This window comes from Salvelinus fontinalis, chromosome 12 (assembly GCF_029448725.1).
Source record: "Salvelinus fontinalis isolate EN_2023a chromosome 12, ASM2944872v1, whole genome shotgun sequence".
In the NCBI taxonomy this organism is placed as follows: Eukaryota; Metazoa; Chordata; class Actinopteri; order Salmoniformes; family Salmonidae; genus Salvelinus; species Salvelinus fontinalis.
The window spans coordinates 11,296,585-11,321,856 of record NC_074676.1 but is presented as its reverse complement, the minus strand read 5'-3'; the positions used below and the strand labels follow the sequence as shown (position 1 = coordinate 11,321,856).

General features: G+C 43.7%; 1 protein-coding gene and 1 non-coding gene across 2 annotated transcripts in view; both read left to right on the top strand.

Moving 5' to 3' along the window:
- The first annotated feature begins 6,157 nt into the window (after positions 1 to 6,157).
- vac14 (vac14 homolog (S. cerevisiae)) overlaps positions 6,158 to 25,272 on the top strand; it is a 31,511-nt gene continuing 12,396 nt past the window's right edge. Inside the window, exons 1-10 of the mRNA XM_055939674.1 lie at positions 6,158 to 6,610; positions 7,363 to 7,513; positions 7,737 to 7,904; positions 7,976 to 8,038; positions 8,256 to 8,363; positions 8,642 to 8,751; positions 8,857 to 8,978; positions 10,081 to 10,218; positions 10,454 to 10,597; positions 14,236 to 14,299. Coding sequence (XP_055795649.1) covers positions 6,507 to 6,610; positions 7,363 to 7,513; positions 7,737 to 7,904; positions 7,976 to 8,038; positions 8,256 to 8,363; positions 8,642 to 8,751; positions 8,857 to 8,978; positions 10,081 to 10,218; positions 10,454 to 10,597; positions 14,236 to 14,299 — 1,172 coding nt within the window. The 5' untranslated portion in view covers positions 6,158 to 6,506. The remainder of the gene's footprint in view (positions 6,611 to 7,362; positions 7,514 to 7,736; positions 7,905 to 7,975; positions 8,039 to 8,255; positions 8,364 to 8,641; positions 8,752 to 8,856; positions 8,979 to 10,080; positions 10,219 to 10,453; positions 10,598 to 14,235; positions 14,300 to 25,272) is intronic.
- Positions 13,845 to 13,915, top strand: trnag-gcc (transfer RNA glycine (anticodon GCC)). Its single transcript has one exon. It is a non-coding gene; the product is annotated as a tRNA-Gly (tRNA).

Genomic DNA, 25,272 nt, shown 5'->3' with positions numbered 1-25,272 from the left:
ACTGACAAATGGAGATGATTGAAATACTGCTCTTTTAATTTTTATAAAACTGCCTTTCTCGTTATGCTAAGTAGCAGAAGTCACAGCAGCCACTGTGAAATGACACGTAGAACGTCACGCTGAACAACAAAATGATATTCAGCCTAGCATGAGGATGAACAAGGCAGCTTAATAAAAACTAGCAGTATTTCAATCTTCTCGATTTGTCATTTCAGACAATGGGATCGTTAGGACTATATCCCGCGCTGGCTCCGCGGTGCAAACATTATGGCTTAGCATTGTTTCGATTTGAAAGAAGAATGAGCTTCAAGTCAAAACATTTAGGCTAGGGGTATTGAGTGTTGAGATAAGAGAGAGAGAGTGCTTTTGATGAGTGAGAGGATGATCAAAGTTTTGAAGTATGCCTCCTGAAGTTGAAGAGGCGCTGTTGCGCCTTCTTCACCACACTGTCTGTGTGGTTGGACCATTTCAGATTGTCAGTGGTGTATACCGAGGAACTTGAAGCTTTCCACCTTCTCCACTGCAGTCCAGTTGATGTGGATAGAGGTGTGCTCCCTCTGCTGTTTCCTGAAGTCCACGATCAGCTCCTTCGTTTTGTTGATGTTGAGGGAGAGGTTATTTTCCTGGCACCACTCCGCCAGGGCCCTCACCTCCTCCCTATAGGCTGTCTTGTCATTGTTTTTAATCGAGCCTACTACTGTTGTGTCGTCTACAAACTGGAGGCGTGCATGGCCACGCAGTCATGGGTGAACAGGGAGTACAGGAGGGGGCTGAACACACCCTTGTGGAGCCCCTGTGTTGAGGATCAGCGAAATGGAGGAGTTGCTTCCTACCTTCACCACCTGGCAGCGGCCCGTCAGGAAGTCCAGGACCCAGTTGCACAGGGCTCAATTTGGTATGCAAATTGAAGTGGGTCTAGGGTGTCAGGGTAAGATGATATGATCCTTAACAAGCCTATCAAAGCACTTCATGATGACAGAAGTGAGTGCTACGGGGCAATAGTCATTTAGTTGAGTTACCTTTGCTTTATTGGGTACAGGAACAATGTTGGACATCTTGAAGCAAGTGGGGACAGCAGACTGGGATAGGGAGAGATTGTATAGGTCCGTAAACACTCCAGCCAGGACGCGGCTAGGGATGCCGTCTGGGCCGGCAGCCCTGCGAGGGTTAACATGCTTAAATGTCTTAGTCGGCCACGGAGAACGAGAGCCCACAGTCCTTGTGAGCGCACTGCATTGGTGGCACTGTGTTATCCTCAAAGCGGGCAAAGGTGGTGTTCAGCTTGGCCGGGATCAAGACGTCGGTGTCTGCGACGTGGCTGGTTTTCCCTTTGTACTCCGTGATTGTATCATGTCTGAGCCGTTGAATTGCGACTCCACTTTGTCTCTTTACTGACGTGTTAGTCTGTTTGATTGCCTTACGGAGGGAATAACTACACTGTTTGTATTCAACCATATTCCCAGTCACCTTGCCATGGTTAAACGTGGTGGTTCACGCTTTCAGTTTTACGGGAATGCTGCCATTTAGCTTTAGTTTCTGGTTTGGGTAGGTTTTAATAGGCACAATGGGAACAACATCCCCAATACACTTCCTGATGAATTCAGTCACAGTGTCCGTGTACATGTCAATGTTATTCTTAGAGGCTACCCAGAACATATCCCAGTCCAGGTGATCAAAACAATCTTGAAGCATGGATTCTGATTGGTCAGACCAGCGCTGAGACTTCGCATGGGTACTTCCTGTTTGAGTTTCTGCCTATAGAAAGGGAGAATGTAAATGGAGTCATGATCTGATTTGCCAAATGGAGGGCGGGGGAGGGCCTTGTAGGCATCCCGGAAGGGGACGTAGCAGTGGTTGAGCGTTTTCCAGCGGGGGTACTACAGTCAATGTGTTGATAGAACTTTGGTAGTGTTTTTCTCAAATTTGCTTTGTTAAAATCCCCAGCTACAATAAATGCCGCCTCAGGATACAGTTGAAGTTGGACGTTTAAATGTATTTGGCTAAAGTGTATGTAAACTCCGTTTCACAATTCCTAACATTTAATCCTAGTAAAAATTCCCTGTCTTAGTAAGGATCACCACTTAATTTTAAGAATGTGAAATGTTTAGAATAACAGTAGAGAGTACAGTAGAAAGCTGAAATGATTTATTTCAGCTTTAATTTCTTTCATCACATTCCCAGTGGGTCAGAAGTTTACATACACTCAATTAGTATTTGGTAGCATTGCCTTTTAAATTGTTTAACTTGGGTCAAACGTTTTGGGTAGCCTTCCACAAGATTCCCACAATAAGTTGGGTGAATTTTGGCACTTTCCTCTTGACAAAGATGGTGTAACGGAGTCAGGGTTGTAGGCCTTCTTGTTCGCACACGCTTTTTCAGTTCTGCCCACACATTTTCTATAGGGTTGAGGTCAGAGCTTTGTGATGGCCACTCCAATACCTTGACTTTGTTGTCCTTAACTTTGGAAGTATACTTGGGGTCATTGTCCATTTGGAAGACCCATTTGTGACCAAGCTTTAACTTCCTGACTGATGTCTTGATGTTTCTTCAATATATCCACATAATTTTCCTCCCTCATGATGCCATCTATTTTGTGAAGTGCACCAGTCCCTCCTGCAGCAAAGCACCCCCACAACATGATGCTGCGACCCCCGTGCTTCACAGTTGGGATGGTGTTCTTCGGCTTGCAAGCTTCCCCCTTTTTCCTCCAAACATAACGATGGTCATTATGGCCAAACAGTTACATTTTTGTTTCATCAGACCAGAGGACATTTCTTCAAAAGGTATGATCTTTGTCCCCATGTGCAGTTGCAAACCATAGTCTGGCTTTTTTATGGCGGTTTTGGAGCAGTCAATCAATCAAATATATTTATAAAGCCCTTCTTACATCAGCTGATGTCACAAAGTGCTGTACATAAATCCAGCCTAAAACCCCAAACAGCAAGCATGCAGCTGTAGAAGCACAGTGACTAGGAAAAACTCCCTAGAAAGGCCAGAACCTAAGAAGAAACCTAGAGAGGAACCAGGCAGAGGGGTGGAGATAACAGAACATGGCCAAGATGTTCATAGATGACCAGCAGGGTCAAATAATAATCACAGCAGTTGTAGAGGGTGCAACAGGTCAGCACCTCAGGAGTAAATGTCAGTTGGCTTTTCATAGCCAATCATTAGCTAGTTAGCATATCTCTACCGCTCCTGCTGTCTCTAGAGAGTTGAAAAAACAGCAGGTCTGGGACAGGTAGTACGTCCGGTGAACAGGTCAGGGTTCCATACCCGCAGGCAGAACAGTTGAAACTGTAGCAGCAGCACGACCAGGTGGACTGAGAACAGCATGGAGTCATGGTCCTAGGGCTCAGGTCCAAAGAAAAGAAAGAATACCTAAAATTCACACAGGACACCGGATAGGCAGGAGAAATTCTCCAAACTATTGCAGCATAAATACTGGAGGCTGAGAAAGTTAATACAATTAAGAACATTAATTACAACACAGAACTATTCTAGTTCTATTGGTCTACTGACAGCAAAAAACGTACACTTGTCACACAGGTCTCCGTAGTAGCCCACAGCACATTTGCAGCTGCGTTTGTCGGGGGATATCAACAGTGGTGGATAAAGTACACAATTGTCACACTTGAGTAAAAGTAAAGATACCGTAATAGAAAATGATTCAAGTGAAAGTCACCCAGTAAAATACAATTGAGTTAAAGTATAAAAGTATTTCGTAAATTGCTAAAATATATTTAAGTATCAAAAGTATCAATTATTTAAAAATCCTTATATGAAGCTAACCAGAAACCATTTTCTTGTTATTTTATGGATACCCAGGTGCACACTCCAACAGACAAAATTTACAAACGAAGCATTTGTGATTAGTGAGTCCGCCAGATCAGAGGCAGTAGAGATGACCAGGCATGTTCTCTTGATAAGTGTGTGAATTGGACCATTTTCCTGTCCTACTAATAAGCATTTAAAATGTAATGACTACTTTAGGGTGTCAGGGAAAGTATTTTTATTTAAGTACTTTACACCACTGGATATCAAACACTTGCACTGTGTGACATCAATCGAGTAAATACTGTCAACAATCCCATGTTAAAATTCAGGCAAATAATAATCTTACCAAGGACACCATCACAGACACAATAGAAAATGACCAAGAGGACCAAAAATATCTAGTAAATGTCACATCCATTAACCTTCAGAACATTTACAATGTTCATTAAACATATTTAATTCATAAGTGTTGTAGGTTGTAAAAGTTTGTAATTTTGTTAATACAAGCATACCATTAACACAAGTTGAATTTGAGAGCCATTGGTTATTGCAATCTCGTTTTTATTAACTATAAAAAGGTCAAAGTAACATTTTCCTTTCTGAAGAAGACCAAAAAAAGCGTAGCATCGTCAACAATCACATACTCAACTAATCGAAAGGACTAGACCGGTGATTACCAGACCTATAGCTGATGAACAAACACCTGTTTAAATGTCACCTGAGCGAATAGGACTACCTCCTAGCACCCCCTAGTGGCTCTTTCCAGACATGCTTTCCTCCATTTTGATGAACATTTCAGGTGTTAGCCAACCTCCTGCAGAACTCATTATTTTGTATTGAAACGCTGTTGTCCATCGTAAATTGGGCTTCAAACTGTAAGTGCCTTATTACTATTTTCTCAGGATATTTTTTTTTGTGTTTTAAAAAAGAGCATTGACGTTATGCGTATTACACGGAACCCAAACCCGCTGCACGCGTGCGCTATCGTGCATAAATGTGTTTTGCCCCCCCACACCAAACGCAATCACGACACACAGGTTAAAATATCAAAACAAACTCTGAACCAATGACATTAATTTGGGGACAGGTCGAAAAGCATTACACATGATTGGCAATTTAGCTTGCTAATTAATGTGTCCTATTTAGCTAGCTTGCTGTTGCTAGCTAATTTGTCCTGGGATATAAACATTGAGTTGTTATTTTACCTGAACTGCACAAGGTCCTCTACTCCGACAAATTAATCGTTTCTAGTCATCTCTCCTCCTTCCAGGCTTTTTCATAGTTGAACTTATATGGTGATCGCATCTAAACTTTCATAGTATTATCAAGACTACCGGCAAAACAGTTCCTCTTTCAATAACCCACGTGGGTATAACCAATGAGGAGATGGCACGTGGATAGGCGCAATAATTGAATAACATGGATTTCTACATTTATTTTGCGACGCTCGCGCACGCGACGTGTCTGGTCTGCATAGGGTTGTATCGTTTTGTCCGTAGGTTTCCTTATGCAGGGGGCAAATTGAGAACGTCAATTACACTTTTCTCTCAGCTTACCTCATGTCAAAAAAAAGTCCTGCATGTGGGCCGTACCTGCACAAAAAAGCAAGAACTTGTGGGGGACTTATTTTAACATGAGGTAAGCAGAAAGGAACTGACTTTTTTTCCTCTTTATTTTCAAATGATTTTAGTAAATACTTTTTCTTACCTGCATTGTTGGTTAAGGGCTTGTAAGTAAGCAGTTCACTGTAAGGGTTACACCTGTTGTATTCGGCGCATGTGACATAACATTTGATTTGACATCGCTGAGAAATTGCATGGGTCACCAGACTCATGTGTGGAAATTGTGTAATTATACATTCCATGTATGTTCATTTAAAAAAAAATCCCCGACTGCATAAGGACCAAACATTCGACAGAGTAAGTTGAAAATTAACTTCCGGCAACGTTGGTGTGTAAATACTAGCATTGCTAAAAGTAGCTAGTCTACGCACTTCTGCAACAGTGATCATTTATTTCCCACAAGTGATGTCCCATTCCAAATGTAATAATTGACATATTTGTTGATTACCGTGTGCGTTATGTAGACGTCATTCTGGCGATACGTTCATTGCGGTTGAACGTTTGCTACGTTCCCGAACGGTTTGTACTGAACGACACATTTCCCCAAACGTTTCTGTACGTTCTTAACAGACATTGTGCGTTTTGTTCCGTTTGGGTGTAGCTCGAAGCAATTAGTGACGTTTTTAAATGGCAGTGGTGCACTTTTAAATCAAACCCAACCCCTCCCCGTTTTTCAGCTGATCTTTAGCACGTTTCCGTTTAATTGAACGTTCCACTACGTTTTTTCGTGCTGAATCCAGCCCTGATGTTAAAGCTCCCCTCCCCTCGCGTTCATTTGTACGTGACGTTCAAAACAGATCTTCAGATCGGTGTTTGACTAACCGCCCTTCAAGGAAGTCATGTGAGCCAGGAAATATGGCTACATGAGCAAGTCTATTAGGACCGATCGCTGCATATTGTCAATAGGTATCTTTGCGACGATCATCTTGCCACGCTCCGTCGTGACAGGTTATCCCAGGCTTCGAAGCCTGCTATTCCCAGGTTTGGTATCGGGGGTTGTTTTCTTTAAGTGATTTGCGTCATTATTGGAATAGTTTAGGGCGAGTTTATGAAACAACGTTCCCCTTATCATTAACCGAACTGTCAAGTTCCCCGCTAAAGCCTCTGAAAATGAACACCGAGAAAGACTTCTCGCCTTTGACCCCAAATATTGTCAGAGCACTCAACGACAAACTGTACGAGAAGAGGAAGGTTGCTGCTCTAGAGATTGAAAAGTGAGTCGTTCTTCTTGCACATCATTCTGGTGGAAGTATTTTGTTTGTAGGGGTTAATATATAGCCTTCCAAAATGACTACTCGTCTGTCTCATGCATGTGCATGACTGGCAGAGTTTGTACGAGTCAGCTAGTGGGAATGGTTTGTACGGTAATGTGACCATCACTTCACGCACTCCATATAATTTCAAATAAACTGGGTTTGCACATGGTAAGCAATCTCCTGAGAAACCATGTGAAATGTGATCCACTGCCATCAAATTATCATTTGAAATGCTCTGGATTTTTAAAGTTGAGGCCTTGAAGTGAAATTAAATCAGGAAACCTGCTTTCTTTCAGGCACATGATACTGACTTGTTCTTGTATTTCTATTCTTGGGACATGTAAGATGCATCATGTGACACTAAAGTTAAAATGGGAAAGGATTATAGAGCATTAGGTGGTCCTGCCACAGGCCCCTGATTGGGTTATGTTGCTGCATTGTATGATAAGTTGATGGCTGGAGACAGACTGGGCAGGCTTTGTTCTAGCCAAGTAATAACACTCTTGATTAAACTCATCAATGTCTTTTTATGATTAAGCCAAGTTGATCAGTGGAGGCTATTGTGTTGGGCCAAAGCCTGCATTGCACACCATGTGTATCCCCAGGATTCAACACTACTCTGATTTTCGTGTGTCCTGTGTCCTATCTTGCTAGACATTTGTTTCTGTATGTTCATGATCATAACCTTTCTCTGTTGCCTTAATCCACAGACTGGTGAGGGAGTTTGTGGCTCAGAACAACTCTACCCAGATTAGACATGTTATCCAGATACTGGCCTCAGAGTTCGCCCTGTCCCAGCACCCTCACAGCCGCAAAGGAGGCCTCATCGGCCTGGCAGCATGCTCCATTGCCCTGGGAAAGGTAAAGCCTCTGGGCACCCATACACAGATCTTGTTTTGCTGTTTGCATATCATCCTTATTTTTAAAATCCTTTTGTTAACCCCATTCCAGCAAGTTACATGTTTGTAAGCGTGTCAACATGTCATGTAAATGCATCTACTTAATATACATGTTCGAGAAGACTGCATTTAAGTAATTTAAAAATAGTTGAGATTGCATCCCTAATGTTTGGTGTGTCTTGCAGGACTCCGGGCTGTACCTGAAGGAGCTTATCGAGCCCGTACTCACCTGCTTTAATGATTCAGACAGCAGACTGCGGTACTATGCCTGTGAGGCACTCTACAACATAGTAAAAGTGGCCAGGGGAGCTGTCTTACCCCATTTCAACGTGCTCTTCGATGGCCTCAGCAAGGTAACCAGAGTCTTAATTCTCAGAAGACATGTCTTTAGGCTACCTCTGATGTTGTGTGCTCTCTACTCCAGCTTGCTGCAGATCCTGACCCCAATGTGAAGAGTGGCTCTGAACTCCTTGACAGACTGTTGAAGGTGAGATTCCAGTAACAAAACATGTTGAGACATCTCCTGGAAGTTTAATGTCAGTTTAGAACGGGCATTGAGTAGATGAGGTGGTTAATGATTGATTGTGCTTTCAGTATAGTTGAAGTGACAAACGGAACAAACAGTTATACATGAACGGCAGCTAAGGTAAGAGATGAGTTGGGTCATGAACCCCCAAAACAATGACCCTTCTCTGCTTTCACAGGACATTGTGACAGAGAGTAACAAGTTTGACCTGGTGGCGTTTGTCCCCCTGCTGCGTGAGAGAATCTACTCCAACAACCAGTATGCCCGTCAATTCATCATATCCTGGGTGAGTAGGGCTTTTACAACCGATTGCCTTGTCACATTAAAACTTATGTTATTGATGAGCAGAATAAGACCTGTTTCTATACTTTTACAGCAATATCATTATTCATCACTCTTTATTAATGAATATCCATTCTTTAAGAGCCATTTAAAAGTTGTTAAAAATGAGATGTTTTTTTGCTACCCTATAGCCCACCTAAAAGTGTGTTATGAAAAATGTTATACACTGGTAGTTGTATTAATAGCAGCTGAGGTTGTTCATCTGGTTCTCCCCTGCTACAGATACTAGTTCTGGAATCTGTTCCGGACATCAACCTCCTGGACTACCTGCCAGAAATCCTTGATGGACTCTTCCAGATCTTAGGGGACAGCAGCAAAGAGATCCGGAGGACGTAAGAACCCTTTATTCCTCTTTTCTCTTCCCACGTCCAAACCGTCTGTTCTCTACTCCTCAGTCTGCTGTAACTCTAGGAAGGAAACTGTTTCTTGTCTTTCAGGTGTGAAGTTGTCTTGGGAGAGTTCCTGAAGGAGATCAAGAAGACTCCCTCTAGTGTCAAGTTTGCAGAGATGGCCAACATCCTGGTCATCCATTGCCAGGTTTCTGATGAGTCCAAACTCAGTAAGTTTCACATTGGGATCCATCCATTAAATATTTTAGTTAAACTGGTAAAGTGGAATTTCAGGAATAGGTCATTAGATTGATCTGTAAGCAATTGTTAGGGTTTAACACTAACTGCTGGGCCTCGGGACTCCCCTTCAAGTTAATGAGCAGTCATTCTGACTATGACTTTCTAACAGTATAATGAATAGATTTCATATATGCTATCGCCCCAAAATAATTTGGGTGTTTTTATGAAGGTCTTAGGTATTATTAAAATATGATTTTTATTTCAGATAACACTAGCATTTTAATTAGTTTGTTACTGTAGTCTGTATGTCAACCACAAATTCAGGTGTTCAATTACTTTTTGATTTGTGGAGTGCCTTTGTTACAACCATGAAACAGAAAGCATATGTGTTGGAACATCTTCTTTTTATAACAATAAAATATCCCAGGCACAAAGACACACAGTCAGCTAGACACGTGGTCAAGTGATGACATCAGAAGCCTAAACTAGGGGTGTGAACTTTTAAACGTTAAAATTAAGGTACAGACCTGATGTGGCACTTTTTGTCTGAAGCTATCAATTGTCTCTATTGACAAGTTACTGTTGCTGTAGATAACTTAATTGCCCTCCCCAAGCGGTCATGCACATGTAATAGGACCATTCTGCATTGTAAATTGACATGGAATTTTATAATTGTTTCTTAGCGTTTTAACGGAAAACCGATAAACAGGACCATAGATGGTAGCTGGGCTTAGTGTGTGTAAGAGGAACCCAGCATTGAGCTTTTATCACACTATAAGCATCACAGGGATAGTGTGACTCATTAGCCAATGAGGAAATGAGAACTGATATGCTCTAATGCTGCAATGACATCTGATATTAATGGCAGGGAGAGCTTGCATTGCTTTGACTATCTTCTTTTTTTAATAGATCCATTAGACAAAAATATGACTTAGTCATAGTTATCCCTAACAGAATGAAGGTTGAAAGTTCAGGAATTATTTGAAATTCACCTGAAAGTTTAACAAGTTATCACAGAACCATTTCCAAGTTCTCTTTCTTATCAAAGTCCCCACCTGACCCCAGAATGACTTTCTCTTTCTGTCCTTCTAGCAAATGACCTAATCCAGTTGACAGCCATGACATGGATGAGGGAGTTTATCCAGCTGGCAGGGAGGGTGGTCCTGCCCTACTCCTCTGGCATCCTGACTGCTGTCCTGCCCTGCCTGTCCTATGACGACCGCAAAAAGAGTATCCTTCATCATAAGCTTAGTATAGAAACATCACGGTGTCAGATGGAATGTATAACTTGATGCGTCAGCAAAGAATGGTAACTATTAGGCCTTTATCACAGATCAATGTGGTTGTGTATTGTACTGTATGATAGGAGTAGCACGAGCAAGTGCTCGCTTATATCAAATCTGGTCACCAGATGGTGCCATAGCTCTGTTTCGGGAGGTTTGTATCCTTCACCGATCCTGTCCAGGCACCAAAGAAGCTGCCAGTGCCTGTAACCACAGCCTGATGAAGCTGGTGACCCCTGAAGATGATGAGGATGAAGAGGAAACTGGAAGCGGTGACAGCCAACCCAGAGAAGACAGCCCGCCAAAGACCGAGGGGGACACTAACGGTAAGTTACCACTTGATGCTTCAGTTTAAGTTGTGTCCAAATTGGCCTGCATGACAAGGATGGTTGTTAAATCCAAGGTGAACAGGGAGGAGAATTGAATCATGGCTATTTTATTCCCAAATCCTGTTATTGTTTACAGCAGTTTGCTGTGACTCAATTCGAAAAAGGGGATTTTTTTTTTGCCTTCGGTTTGGGCCAGTGTCAAAATGTTGACCTTTTTCTCTTCTGATCACCCTGCTCACTGTCTATTTTGTAGTCATTGTTCTAGTATTGAAAGTACTGAAGTTTCAAATACTGTGCAACAATAGTAAAAAAAAAAAAAAAAAAAAATGCAGTATTCACTCAGAAATTGAGCTGAAGCGTTGATTGATTCTGGTTTTTTTTCCCTGCGTGGTTGAGCTCGGGGTTGTAAGTGAGAAAGACACGGAGGAGAACTGACTAGGGTTGTGACGGTCCTGTTGTAAAATCTTAGATGCCTTCTCCTGCCGTTTTTCCCTTGAGCAAGGCACTTAACCCTCTACTACAACTGCTCCCCAGACCCCATAGTATTGTAGTCCCCTGCTCTGACCTCAGAGGACTGTGGGACATTTGGTGCTTTCAGAATGTTTTCATACCCCTTATTCCACAGTTTGTTACAGCCTGGTTTCAAAATGGATTCAATTGTTTTTCATCACACATCTCCACACAATACGCCATAATGATAAAGTTAATGCCATGTTTTTAGACATTTTTGCTAATTAAATACAGGTCTCATTTACTTATGTATTCACATCCCTGAGTCCATACATGTTAGAATTAACTTTGGCTGCGGTTGATTTTTTTTTTTTCTTAAGAGCTTTGCACACCTGGATTGTACAATATTTGCACATTATTATTTTTTTGAGATTCTTCAAGCTCTGTCAAGTGGATTGTTGATTATTGCTATACAGCCATTTAAGTCCTGCCATAGATTTCCAAGACAATTTAAGTAATAACTTTTAACTAGGCCTTTCATCAGCATTCATTGTCTTCTTGGTAAGGATCTCCAGTGTATATTTGGCCTTATGTTTTAGGTGATTGTCCTGCTGAGGTGTACATTTGTCTCCCAGTATCTGTTAAGTAGACTGAACAAGGTTGTCCAGGATTTTGCCTGTGCTTAGCGCTTCATTTTTATGTTTTTTTATCCTAAAAACACTTCCATAGTCCTTAATGATGACAAGCATACACACAACATGATGCAGCCACCACACGCTTGGAAATATGAGGAGTGGTACTCGGTGATGTGTTTTGTTGAATTTGTCCCAAACATAACACTTTGTATTCAAAAATATTTGCCACTTTCTTTGCAGTTTGACTTTATTTCCTTATTGCAAACAGGATGCATGTTTTGGAATATTATTCTGTACAGGCTTCCTTCTCCCTCTGTCATTTTAGGTTAGTATTGTGGCGTAACTACATTGTTGAGCCATCCTCATTTTTCTCCCATCACAGCCATTACATTCTGTTTTATAGCACCATTGTCCTCATAGTGAAATCCCTGTGCGGTTTCCTTCCTCTCTGGTGACTGAATTGGGAAGGATGCCTGCATTGTTGTAGTGACTGCGTGTATTGATACACCATCCAAAGTGTAATAACTTCACCATGCTCAAAGGGATATTCAATGTCTTTTATTATATATTTATTTTTTCTCCCATTTACCAGTAGGTGCCTTTAGCGAGTAATTGAAAAACCTCCCTGGTCTTTGTTTGAATCTGTTTTGAAATTCACTGCTCGACTGAAGGACCTTCAAGATAGTTGTGTGTGTGTGTGGTACAGAGATGAGGTAGTCATGTGCCTTGCCATAACAAAGGGATTGAGTACTTATTGACTTTTTTCATTTTGACATTGGTTATTGTGTGTAGGCCTGTGAAAAAAAATATCTGGTTTTAAATTGGGAGTGGCTCCTAATCCGTGCCCAGATTTTTTTTATTTCTGAGGCTCCGTATCCGTGAGTGCGAATTCTCGCGGTATCTCGTGGGAATTTGGGACATCAGTCAACATGCTGAAACTGGATTAGATGCAGCTAGTTAGATCAGAGTTAAATGCCAAAACGATGATATTTGCAATGTTGCGAAGTAAAAAAACAAAAAAAAACAAAAAAAAAACAGCAATAGCCACTACCATGTCAAAACATGATTTTGGTGCTGAGTTCAGTACCATTTGCATGATTTTGTGGACCCGTGACTGATGTATCGTCATTTGCTAGCTAGCCAGCATTAGCTAGCAAGCTGTAGTCCAATACTATCCATGTGCATTTGTATGTATGCGTGACTCTCATACATACTGTCACATATCCTGCTCTATTTATCTGGGTACATTGGTTATTTGGTGTCTTTACATACATACCAATATCTGTCTTTCTGTATTTCTTTGTCCAATTTGTTTATGGTTGAAAGTGCTTTCTGTACAGATTGGAGCTAATCATATTCAGAAATACACCCAATAATATCCACATCTGTGACCTTATCAAATGGTTCCTTGCTTGTAGCTGTGCTACAGAGCTATGCTATAGAAATTGTGCCTCTTTTTAGCCTGATAAGAATTGTATTTGACATAAATCACTGACAGCATTTGGAGTGAATATACCTAAAAAAGGTATTATGCATTGGCTGGGAAACGAACCCAGGCCGCCCAGCTCCTGCACAGCAGGCAAGAATTGTACCACTGAACCACCCATGTCTAGATGGGAGTAGGGTGTATCCTGCTCTTTTGAACGAGGCCGAGAGCCACGTCACTAAGGGGTTGGCCGGAGAGGGGAGTACTGCCTCGAGGGTAAACTGAGGGAAGGAGGGTGATGAGTCATTCTTCTCCTAATGCGCTCTGAGCCATACCCTCCCCCGCCTCCACATGTTGGTTTGGTCTGCCCGCCAGCTATGGTGAGTGAGGGTAAGTGGCACATGAAGAATGCACCATGAGCAGCCATTAGCCGGTTATCACGTTAGACTACTGGTAACTAAACCCTCTCCCTGAGATGCACTCCCTGAGTATTTAAGCTACTCATAAAGTCAGTGAGATTCCAGGGGTCTGTTCTCAATGTACCTTTGTTATACATGCTCATTCAGTCTGAGTCTGTGCTGAGAAAGTCCTCCGTCCTGCTTTGAGACACGCTCAGTCACTTGTTTGCTGTGCTCCTCCCCTTCACTCTGGTTGGTGGCCACTCTCCGGCTGGATTATTTTGTGGAATGCAGTTCCTTTTTAAGCCATAAACAGGGAAATTCTAGCATGTAAAGCATTGGTGGTTCAGTGGTAGAATTCTCGCCTGCCACGCGGGAGGCCCGGGTTCGATTCCCGGCCAATGCATGCATTTCCTTTTGCGCTGGTAGTGGATTTGTATAAATAGGTTACATATTTGGCATTGCTATGACTTGTACCGTGAACATATTCAATTGAAGTTACAATGCTTTTCCCCACAGAATGGTCTAGCTTGTCCTCTGTTGGTTTTCCAGTGCACAATATTTATAGGCTACAGTAAATACATTGTTCTCGATCATTCAATGCGATCACTGGCAACAATCAATGTATAATTTACGCGTAGTGGTGCACCCAATATTAACATTGGCTACTATTTAGCTTGAAAGGGTTTTTTGATGGCTCTGACTCTAAACAACCTCTGCTTTCAGATATGCTCAACGCGTCACAGGAGTCTGTGGGTTTCAGCAACATCTGTTTCTTCACTCCCACAAGGTATGTGCTAAGTGATTTGAAATGTGCAGTTAGTAATTAGCAGAGGTGTGGACTCGTCACATGACTTGGACTCTAGTCTGACTCAAGGTCACAAATTTGACTTCAGGCTCGACTTGATAAATAAAATAGCTTGACTTGGAGCCTCAAGACTCAACTTGAAATTATCTGGCCAGGTTTTGTCACTCATTTTGTGGCTCTCACACAACCAGAGACAGCCGCAGCATCGACTTGCAAAAAACAATTGTGTAACTGATGGGCTAGTTTTCAAAGTGAGGTTTAAACTGAATGGGGGGGGGGTTGGGGGGGGGGGGGGGGGAGTATTTTAATAGTCTACATATAGCCTACCATTTTAAATATTTGCCTATTTATTTACGACCTCTGAGACATCAAACATGCAAAAGGACGCTATACATTTCAGTAATTTAGCAGACACTCTTAACCTTAATTGCTCCTGTAGGTCACTCTGGATAAGTGTCTTGCTCAATGGCACATCGACAGATTGTTCACCTAGTCTGCTCGGAGATTCAAACCAACGACCTTACAGTTACTGGCCCAACTCTCTTAACCGCTAGGCTACCTGCCAAGGTGGAATTCTATTACACCGGGCTCCTACGCTCCACTGATGTGTCAGGGCTTGCAGAAGATAATGGATTACAAAGGGATACCGAGCCGTGAGATGCCCAGTGACTCAGAACTCCCAAATGAGCTAAATGCCTTTTATACTTGCTTCAAGGAAAACAGTCCTGCATGAAAGTCCATGTTCTGATGACTGTGGTCTCTCTCCGTTCCCGATGTGAGTAAAGCTTTTAAACAGGTTAACACTCGCAAGTCCGCCGTGCCAGACGGAATACCAGGGCTCGTTCTCAGAGCATGCGTAGACTTATTTTTAATTTAACTATTCAAGTCAGTTAAGAACAAATTCTTAATTACAATGACGGCCTACCCCGGCCAAAACCGGACGACGCTGGGCCAATTGTGCGCTACCCTATGGGACAACCAATCATGGCCGAATGTGATATAGCCTGGATTCGAACCAGGGACTGTAGTGACTCCTCTTGCACTGAGATGCATTGCCTTAGACCGTTGCTCCACTCGGGAGCAAATGACTATTGCCTTGTAGCACTTACATCTGTAATTATAAAGTGCTTTGAAAGGCTGGTCATCACACACACACACCATCATCTCAGACACCCTGGACCCGCTCTAATTTGCATACCGCCTCAACAGATCCACAGATGATGCAATCTCAATTGCATTTCACACTGCCCTCGCCCACCTGCACAAGAGGGGAGATAATTGTGAGAATGCTGTTCATTTGAGCCGGGACAATACCAGTATCGCAATATTTTTTTTCCTCAAAAAATGTGAACACAAAGCAACCACACTCTTGGCTCCTTTAAAAACCTACTGTATGTAAAATATTGTGTGCTATAGCATGGAAAATAAATAACCGACTCTGGATGGCAACATAATGTTTGTCCAACATTCAGGCTTTTTCCCTAAAGGTAAATCCGCTTCGTGTTTTGTTTCCTTGCCATGGTACTAATGAGTATCACGATACTGGTCCCGGTCCTAATGTTCATAGACTATAGCTCAGCGTTCAACTCTATACTTCCCTCCAAGTTCTAATGCCTAGTCACTTTACCCTGCCTTTATGTACATATCTACCTCAAATACCTTGTACCCCTGTGTGTGTGTGTAAACTCAGCAAAAAAAGAAAAGTCCCTTTTTCAGGACCCTGTCTTTCAAAGATAACTTCACAGATCTTCATTGTAAAGGGTTTAAACACTGTTTCCCATGCTTGTTCAATGAACATGCACCTGTGGAACGGTCGTTAAGACACTAACAGCTAACAGACGGTAGGCAATTAAGGTCACAGTTATGAAAACTTAGGACACTAAAGAGGCCTTTCTACTGACTCTGAAAAACACCCTGCTCATCTGTGTGAACGTGCCTTAGGCATGCTGCAAGGAGGCATGAAGACTGCAGCTGTGGCCAGGGCAATAAATTGCAATGTCCGTACTGTGAGACGCCTAAGACAGAGCTACAGGGAGACAGGATGGACAGCTGATCATCCTCACTGGCAGACCACGTGTAACAACACCTGCGGGACAGGTACAGGATGGCAACAACTGCCCGAGTTGCACCAGGAATGCACAATCTCTCCATCAGTGCTCAGACTGTCCGCAATAGGCTGAGAGAGGCTGGACTGAGGGCTTGTAGGCCTGTTGTACGGCAGGTCCTCAGACATCACCGGCAACAACGTCGCCTATGGGCACAAACCCACCGTCGCTGGACCAGACAGGACTGGCAAAAAGTGCTCTTCACTGACGAGTTGCGGTTTTGTCTCACCAGGGGTGAGCTTCGGATTTGCATTTATCGTTGAAGGAATGAGCGTTACACCGAGGCCTGTACTCTGGAGCGGGATCGATTTGGAGGTGGAGGGTCCGTCATGGTCTGGGGCGGTGTCACAGCATCATCGGACTGAGCTTATTGTCATTGCAGGCAATCGCAACGCTATGCGTTACAGGGAAGACATCATCCTCCCTCATGTGGTACCCTTCCTGCAGGCTCATCCTGACATGACCCTCCAGCATGACAATGCCACCAGCCATACTGCTCGTTCTGTGCGTGATTTCCTGCAAGATAGGAATGTCAGTGTTCTGCCATGGCCAGCGAAGAGCCCGGCTCTCAATCCCATTGAGCACATCTGGGACCTGTTGGATCGGAGGGTGAGGGCTAGGGCCATTCCCCCCAGAAATGTCCGGGAACTTGCAGGTGCCTTGGTGGAAGAGTGGGGTAACATCTCACAGCAAGAACTAGCTAATCTGGCGCAGTCCATAAGGAGGAGATGCAGTGCTTAATGCAGCTGGTGGCCACCAGATACTGACTGTTACTTTTGACCCCCCCTTTGTTCAGGGACACATTATTTAATTTCTGTTCGTCACATGTCTGTGGAACTTGTATAGTTTGTCTCAGTTGTTGAATTTTATGTTCATACAAATATTTACACATGTTAAGTGTGCTGAAAATAAACGCAGTTGACCGTGAGAGGACGTTTTCTTTTTTTGCTGAGTTTATACACACACTACCGTTCAAAAGATTGGGGTCACTTAGAAATGCCCTTGTTTTTCAAAGAAAAGCACTTAAAATAACAAATTGATCAGAAATACAGTGTAGACATTTAATGTAGTAAATGACTATTGTAGCTGGAAACAGCTGATTTTTTTTATGGAATATCTACATAGCCATACAGAGGCAAGTTTATCATTTTAAAAGGCTAATTGATCATTAGAAAACCCTTTTGCAATTATCTTAGCACAGCTGAAAACTGTTGTGCTGATTTAAAGAAGCAATAAAACTTATTTTAGACTATGTAACGGCTTGTGCTCTCCTCATCCTCAGATGAGGTGAGGAGAGAAGGATCCTCAGACCAAAACGCAGGCTTTGGGAAATAAGCCATCTTTATTAAACAACGATGATGGCAAACACGAAACGAAACAAAACACTTCCAAACTACAAAACAAGAAAACGACGTTGACGAGACCTGAACATAAACTTACATAACTAAACATAAACTTACGTACAGGAAACAGACGACATCGAAACGAAAACGAAAACAAACAAACGCTACAGTCCCATGTGGTACGAACATAACATACTGACACGGAAGACAATCACCCACAAACAAACAGTGAGAATGCCCTACCTAAATATGACTCTTAATTAGAGGCAAACGCAAACCACCTGCCTCTAATCAAGAGCCATACCAGGCAAACCAAAACCAACATAGAAACAGATAACATAGAATGCCCACCCAACCTCACGTCCTGACCAACTAACACACAAAAACTAACATAAATAGGTCAGGAACGTGACAGTACCCCCCCCCACAAGGTGCGAACTCCGGACGCACCAGCACAAAGTCTAGGGGAGGGTCTGGGTGGGCATCTAACCACGGTGGTGGCTCAGGCTCCGGGCGCGGTTCCCACCCCACCATAATCCATCCTAGCCTCCTCCCTCCAAGAATGTCCACCCTCTTTCTTCCCCCACAAAATCCTCTTAATAACATATCTAAGAATAACAATACCGGGACAGAGAGATAAACCAAGACAGAGGGATAGATAAGACTATAGAGGTAGATAAAGATAGAGAGGGAGATCAGGATAGAGGGGCAACTCCGGACTGAAAGGCAGCTCCGGACAGAGAGACAGCTCTGGACTGATGGGCAGTTCTGGGTATCTAGCCTTTTCAGGCTGAAGGGCAGCTCATGGCTGACTGACGGCTCTCGACGCTCATGGCAGGCTGACGGCTCTCGACGCTCATGGCAGGCTGACGGCTCTCGACGCTCATGGCAGGCTGACGGCTCTCGACGCTCATGGCAGGCTGACGGCTCTCGACGCTCATGGCAGGCTGACGGCTCTCGACGCTCATGGCAGGCTGACGGCTCTCGACGCTCATGGCAGGCTGACGGCTCTCGACGCTCATGGCAGGCTGACGGCTCTCGACGCTCATGGCGCTCTGGCTGCTCATGGCGCTCTGACGGCTCTGGCTGCTCATGGCGCTCTGACGGCTCTGGCTGCTCATGGCGCTCTGACGGCTCTGGCTGCTCATGGCGCTCTGACGGCTCTGGCAGATCCTGTCTGGTTGGCGGCTCTGGCAGATCCTGTCTGGTTGGCGGCTCTGGCAGATCCTGTCTGGTTGGCGGCTCTGGCAGATCCTGTCTGGTTGGCGGCTCTGGCAGATCCTGTCTGGTTGGCGGCTCTGGCGGCTCCTGTCTGGCGGGCGGCTCTAGCGGCTCCTGTCTGGCTGACGGCTCTAGCGGCTCCTGTCTGGCGGATGGCTCTGTAGGCTCATGGCAGACAGGCGGCTTTGCAGGCTCATGGCAGACGGGCGGCTTTGCAGGCTCCTGGCAGACGGATGACTCAGATGGCGCTGGGGAGACGGATGGCTCAGATGGCGCTGGGGAGACGGATGGCTCAGATGGCGCTGGGGAGACGGATGGCTCAGATGGCGCTGGGGAGACGGATGGCTCTGGCCGGATACGGCGCACTGTAGACCTGGTGCGTGGTGCCGGAACTGGAGGCACCGTGCTAATGATAAGCACCTTCCTACTAGTGCGGGAAGCAGGGACAGGGCACACTGTATTCTCAAAGCCTACTCTATCCCTGATGCGTGGTACCGGCACTGGTGACGCCGGGCTGAGGACAAGCACATCAGGATTAGTAGGGGGAGAAGATACAGTTTGTACAGGGCTCTGGAGACGCACTGGTAGCTTAGTGCGTGGGCCCGGAACTGGAGGCACCGGGCTAGATACACGCACTACAGGGAGAGTGCGTGGAGGAGGAACAGGGCTCAGGATACGCACTGGTAGCCTAGTGCGTAGTGTTGACACTGTAGGTACTAGGCTGGGGCGGGGAGGTGGTGCCGGAAATACCGGACCGTGGAGGCGTACTGGCACTCTTGAGCATTGAGCTTGCCCAACCTTACCTGGTTGAATACTCCCGGTTGCCCGACCAGTGCGGGGAGGTGGAATAACCCGCACCGGGCTATGTAGGCGAACCGGGGAAACCATGCGTAAGGCAGGTGCCATGTATGCCGGCCCGAGGAGACGCACTGGAGACCAGACGCGTTGAGCCGGCCTCATGACACCTGGCTCAATACTCAATCTAGCCCTCCCAGTGCGGGGAGGTGGAATAACCCGCACCGGGCTATGCACTCGTACAGGAGACACCGTGCGCTCTACTGCGTAACACGGCGCCTGCCCGTACTCCCGCTCTCCACGGTAAGCCTGGGAAGTGGGCGCAGGTCTCCTACCTGCCCTTGGCCCACTATCTCCTAGCCCCCTCCCAAGAAATTTTTGGGAATTACTTACGGGCTTTTTCGGCTTCCGTGCCAGACGCGTTCCCTCATAGCTCCGGTTCCTCTCCCAGGTAGCCTCTGCTCTCCTCAATGCCTCCACCTGTTCCCATGGGAGGCGATCCCTCCCAGCCAGGATCTCCTCCCAAGTGTAGCAACCCTTTCCATCCAAAACATCGTCCCATGTCCATTGTTCCTTTCTCTCCTGTCCCTTACTCCGTTTCGTTTTCCCTTGCCGCTTGGTCTTAGCGTGGTGGGTGATTCTGTAACGGCTTGTGCTCTCCTCATCCTCAGATGAGGTGAGGAGAGAAGGATCCTCAGACCAAAACGCAGGCTTTGGGAAATAAGCCATCTTTATTAAACAACGATGATGGCAAACACGAAACGAAACAAAACACTTCCAAACTACAAAACAAGAAAACGACGTTGACGAGACCTGAACATAAACTTACATAACTAAACATAAACTTACGTACAGGAAACAGACGACATCGAAACGAAAACGAAAACAAACAAACGCTACAGTCCCATGTGGTACGAACATAACATACTGACACGGAAGACAATCACCCACAAACAAACAGTGAGAATGCCCTACCTAAATATGACTCTTAATTAGAGGCAAACGCAAACCACCTGCCTCTAATCAAGAGCCATACCAGGCAAACCAAAACCAACATAGAAACAGATAACATAGAATGCCCACCCAACCTCACGTCCTGACCAACTAACACACAAAAACTAACATAAATAGGTCAGGAACGTGACAGACTAGTTGAGTAGCTGTAACATCAGCATTTGTGGGTTTGATTACAGGCTCAAAATGGCCAGAAACAAAGCACTTTCTTCTGAAACTCATCAGTCTATTCATGTTCTGAGAAATGAAGGCTATTCCATGCGAGAAATTGCCAAGAAACTGAAGATCTCGTACATTGCTGTGTACTACTCCACATAACAGTGCAAACTGGCTCTAACCAGAATGGAAAGAGGAGTGGGAGGCCCCGGTGCACAACTGAGCAAGAGGACAAGTATATTAGTGTCTAGTTTGAGAGACTCCTCACAAGTCCTCAACTGGCAGCTTCATTAAATAGTACCCGCAAAACACTAGTCTCAACGTCAACATTGAAGAGTCGACCCCGGTATGCTCGCCTTCTAGGCAGAAGCATGTGACATAACATTTTATTTGATTGGATTTCTAATATAGGCCTACGGTATTGTACTAATTTGTCTCAAGCATGCCTGTGCTTCAGAATCCAAAAATTGTGCATCTTGATTTGTCAACTTCTTTCGGATCACCTTGACAACATCCGGTGAAATTGCAGAGCGCCAAATTCAAATTAAATTACTATAAATATTTAACTTTCATAAAATCACAAGTGCAATACATCAAAATAAAGCTTAACTTGTTGTTAATCCAGCCGCCGTGTCAGATTTCAAAATGGCTTTATGGTGAAAGCAAACCATGCGATTATCTGAGGACAGCACCCCGCATACCAACACATGAAAAACAAACATATTTCAACCAGGCAGGTGCGACACGAAAGTCAGAAATAGCGATATAAAAAAATGCCTTACCTTTGAATATCTTCTTCTGTTGGCACTCAAAGGTCCCAGAAACATCACAAATGGTCCTTTTTGTTCGATTTAAATTCCTTATTTATATCCCCAAAATGTCAATTTATTTGGCGCGTTTAATTCAGAAATGCACCGGTTCCAACTCGCCCAACATGACTACAAAGTATATATTAAGTTACCTGTAAACTTGCTCCAAACATTTCAAACAATGTTCCTAATCCAATCTTAGATATCCTAAAATGTAATTAATCGATCAAATTTATGACGGAATATACTGTGTTCAATAGCGGATAAAAACATGGAGTGAGCTCCTGGTCACGCGCACCAAACAGAAGAGTCCACTTGGCTTGACACTCACAATGAACAGCCCTACTTCTTCATTCTCAAAAGAAAAACATCAACCAATTTTTAAAGACTGTTGACATCTAGTGGAAGCCATAGGAACTGAAACCAGGTTCCTCATAAATATAGTTTCCCATATAAAACGAATTGACAATCCTGACCTCAAATTTTTTTTTCTAGATGGTTTGTCCTCGGGGTTTCGCCTGCCAAATAAGTTATGTTATACTCACAGACAATTTTAACAGTTTTAGAAACTTTACAGTGTTCTATCAATTATATGCATATCCTAGCTTCTGGGCCTGAGAAACAGGCAGTTTCCTTTGGGCACGCTTTTCATCAGGACGTAAAAATACTGCCCCTATCCCAATGAAGTTAACCAATGAGAGGTCATCAGCATTGGTGAGCAAAGGTGGGCTTGCATATCCAGAGATTAGTGACCAGAAAGCACTTGCTTCATTTCCTCTGGTTTTGCCTGACAAACCGAGTAGGCCTACGTTTATATTATACTACTGGGGCATCTTTGCCAGAACAATAATAGGCTACCTGGTGATTTCGTTGATCATTTTCATATTTCTGATGGGACTAGTTTGTGGCTACTGGCAATATGTGTAAAGATGGCTGTAACATTGCGCTGCCTTCAATATTATGGGATGAATACCATTCTGGCTAATTACGGTATTAGCGAGGAAGAAAAGGGCTACCCAGTTTGCAAAATGCGTTCTGCAGGGAGGTGGACCTCCAAAGTGATAGCGCGCAGTCAGACCATGCTTACCATCTGATCCTGCCACCTTCACTGCATACAGGTAGGCCACATGATTCTGCTTGCTCTGGACTCCAGAGAAGTGACATGGTTGATGTTGGCTGCTAACATGAATGACTTTCAACTGCAAATGCAGGTGTAAAACGCAGTTTATTTCTTTATCTTGCGTTTAGAAAATCCCTCACTGTTTATGGCTGTAATGATCAGCTACATATTGAGAAGTGATTGTGTGCGCATATCGGGGGGGGTCGCAAGCTTTGAACCACTGCTTTTTTGGCGGGTCGCGGGTTAAAGTTTGAGAACATCTGAGCTAGCGAACAGAGTGCTGATTTGCTGTACAGCAATAGGATCGGGTGCAACTTCAAATTGAAGGGAGAGTTGATTTCTTTTAAATATCCAGCTCCAAAACATTTTGGTAATCAAAAAATTAACTCTTTACTTTCCAAACATACCAGCAATGGGGCATCAGGCAGCAATTACTAGCAGAGGCTTAGCTACTGGTCTTTTGGTGTGTCGAAATTGATAATTCACTTATGAAGTTGACATTTTGAATTTGTTAAAATTTAATTATTACAATCAATGTGTTATAGACAAAGTAATGAAATGTTCTGTCTGGTAGCCTCAAATAGAGATTGGTAGTTGATCTAGTCATAGCATGTATAAATATATATTTTTTTTACTTGACTCGAGACTCGGCCTGTTCTACTTGGAACTCGACTGGAGACTCGGACCTTGAGACTTGCTTGTGACTGGAATAATAGTGACTTAGTCTCACCTCTGGTAATTAGACATTTGATCAGTTTCATCAATTTATATTTCAAAGTGCTGTTTGATTGTCAGACTCCTCCGCAGCTGTATTAGTTGTAAATGGTGAGATTTTAATTAACAATTTGTATTTCAAATGTACATCTTCCCTGTGGGCATCCCGACATTCACTGGCAGCATGTTCAGAATGAATGCAGATGTCCTAGAAAATAAAATATATCCAGATTGGTCTTAATAGTAATATGCCATTTAGCAGACACTTTTTAATCTGAAGTGATTTAGTCATGCATTCATATTTTACGTATTGGTGGCCATGGCAACCAGCTGGAATGATTTCCCTTTGCTCGGTGTGCCCCCACTTGGCCTGCATTTAGCATTCATATGTGATTAACCACAAGTTAGCTTTCTCTTCCCTATGAGACCTCGTAAGAAGTTCCAAAGACCCTTGTTCTGCTCCACTGTGTCCACGGTGACATATCGCCCTGGCCTGAAGAGTACCACAGTCCACCTCCAACTATCCAAGTACTTAGACAACCCTTAGGATGTAGTCTATAAAACCGTTAGGATGTATCCCATACAACCCATCACATATTCAGTCAGGTCCATAATTATTGGCAACCCTTGATAAAAATGAGTCAAAATGCTGTACAAAATAAATTATACAAAAACTGGGCTATATTGTATGCTTAAAAAATGTGGGACATTATTAAGTCAGATGACATGAGCTTTTTGACCATGCACACCAGTGGTGGGTTTGGTGTTAAAAAACAGTAGCATATGTGACTTAAGGAAACTAGGCGTATGTCGCACGTCACAGGAGAGGCATCAATGCGTTTTTTGGCAAATGCCTTCTGGAACGTGAACTTTCATGTGCCAAGTAGCATGCTTCTGTCTAACATTAGCTGCTCAGTATGTGTAGGTAAACCTTTCTAATGATGCCTTTTTGAAAGATATCACAAAGTGAGTGTTAAAAAAAGTAAGTGTTAAAAATCTCCACTTTCTGGAGGACCGAGTTTTGAAATCAGTGGAATGCCCAGTGGAAGCAGAGTATGATATGTAAGGAGATGGAGAAAATTCTGACGTTTGATTGCAAATATGCGGAGGGAGAACACACAGAAGGCTGTTGTATAAAAACACTGGATTACATCTTCAAACTAAGGGCAACCATGGCATCCGCGATAGAGGGAGAAGCGTTCATCCATGTATACGGTGAAGAGAGTCTAGCTAGCGAGCATTGGAAGTTAAAGCGTACTGTTAGCTAGCTAATGTTAGCTGGCTGGCTCGCTAACGTTATGTGTATGATCTGTGTAGTAATATTGTTTGTATCTCAGAAAGCCATTTGCATTACTAGTTATAGCCCAATGTTAGCTAGCTAACATTGAACCTAATTGGTTAGCTTCACCTACCTGCAGATTAATGCATGGTAGTAACATGAGTTGCGATAATGGGTAATTGTTTAGCTAGCTAGCGAAGACTCCACTACACAAGTAACCATTTGATTGTACCGTTTACACCTTCTGTATCCTGTGCATGTGACAAATTTTGATTTTATTTGATATAGTGTGTGTTACCAGAGACTAATGTGAAGAACATGACTTGCACCAAATTAGGATATAATGTTAGGGCAACGAGACAGTGTCCAAGTTCTAAAATACTCTGGCAGAATACCCTG